Genomic DNA, 1,219 nt, shown 5'->3' on the forward strand with positions numbered 1-1,219 from the left:
ATGCACCAAGAGCTTGTAACACTCCAAAGAGAAAGGAAAAATTGAAATCGCATCATATGACCCCTTTAATTAAAAGACAGTCATTCCTCTTTATTGTGTAATTGTCAAATTTACTTTGTAAGCGATTTGTTAATTTATGAAACTTTCTGTTTGTACGGTATAAAATAATGCCTAAAACTCTTAAAAGATGAAGCCATTTTTATATATAAAATAACAATGCATTATAAATAAACATATAAACATAATATATATATATATATATATATAAATATATAATTGTTAAGATTCTAATTATTGTAATTTTATTTAAATATTATAATTAATAAATTTACAGAAAATGGTAATGGGGTACCAAAGTCTACCTTATTAATTAAAAGTGCCATATATTATATTATATTAATTATTATATTATATTATATTATATTTTTTTATATTTGATATAAGTGCAAATAATTTTTGAAGCAAGTTGTTAGATATCTTGCTAAAATGTTTGAAATACCAGAATATTACTATCAAGTGTTTCTGCACACTTGCATTTTAGTGCCTCTCTTTGACATCATTAAGGTTTGATCTGGTGTTACCTAATGGGAATAAGCTTGTGAGAGGTGTGACCCAGCTGGGCGGAGTCTGTTCCTCTCAATGGAACTGTGTGATTACAGAGGATACAGGCTTTGATCTTGGCATCACCATCGCTCATGAGATTGGCCACAGGTGAGCTTGACAACATTATAAAACTCAGAGTCATACTACCATGCTGAAATGTGAGGTGAAACTGAACACATAATAGTAATTGTTCTTGCTTTATTGTTTTTTCCAGTTTTGGCATAAATCATGATGGAATAGACAACACATGCAGCTCCAGTGGGTTTATGATGGCATCTGATGGAGGTTATAACAGTGTTGATCTCACATGGTCCCAGTGCAGCAGAGCTCAGCTCCACAACTTCTTCAGGTGTCAGTCACTTACTGCATCACAGACATATACATCAGCCTCCAAAGTCTGAGACCACTATAAAAAATGCTGCAATTGTGCATTTTTTATTTAAAGGGGTGGTTGACTGTTTTTTTTCTAGGCTGTATTGTGTTTATGGTGTGCAGTCTAACGTGTTAATTTTTCATTTAAAAAATGTTTTTTTTTTTTTTTTTTACGCATTATTTTTCACATAATTTACCTTTATTCCACACCGCTCTGTCCCTTCTCTGAGAAACGTGCTGATCA

At 31.7% G+C, this 1,219-nt stretch overlaps 1 protein-coding gene across 1 annotated transcript in view; it reads left to right on the forward strand.

Moving 5' to 3' along the window:
• The window catches only part of LOC107702807 (A disintegrin and metalloproteinase with thrombospondin motifs 13-like), a 25,630-nt gene that overhangs the window by 4,040 nt on the left and 20,371 nt on the right, over positions 1–1,219 (forward strand). The window contains exons 8-9 of the mRNA XM_016505228.1: positions 565–711; positions 818–952. Coding sequence (XP_016360714.1) covers positions 565–711; positions 818–952 — 282 coding nt within the window. The remainder of the gene's footprint in view (positions 1–564; positions 712–817; positions 953–1,219) is intronic.

The sequence above is a fragment of the Sinocyclocheilus anshuiensis genome, unplaced genomic scaffold, assembly GCF_001515605.1.
Source record: "Sinocyclocheilus anshuiensis isolate Anshui unplaced genomic scaffold, SAMN03320099.WGS_v1.1 scaffold366, whole genome shotgun sequence".
Classification (NCBI taxonomy): Eukaryota; Metazoa; Chordata; class Actinopteri; order Cypriniformes; family Cyprinidae; genus Sinocyclocheilus; species Sinocyclocheilus anshuiensis.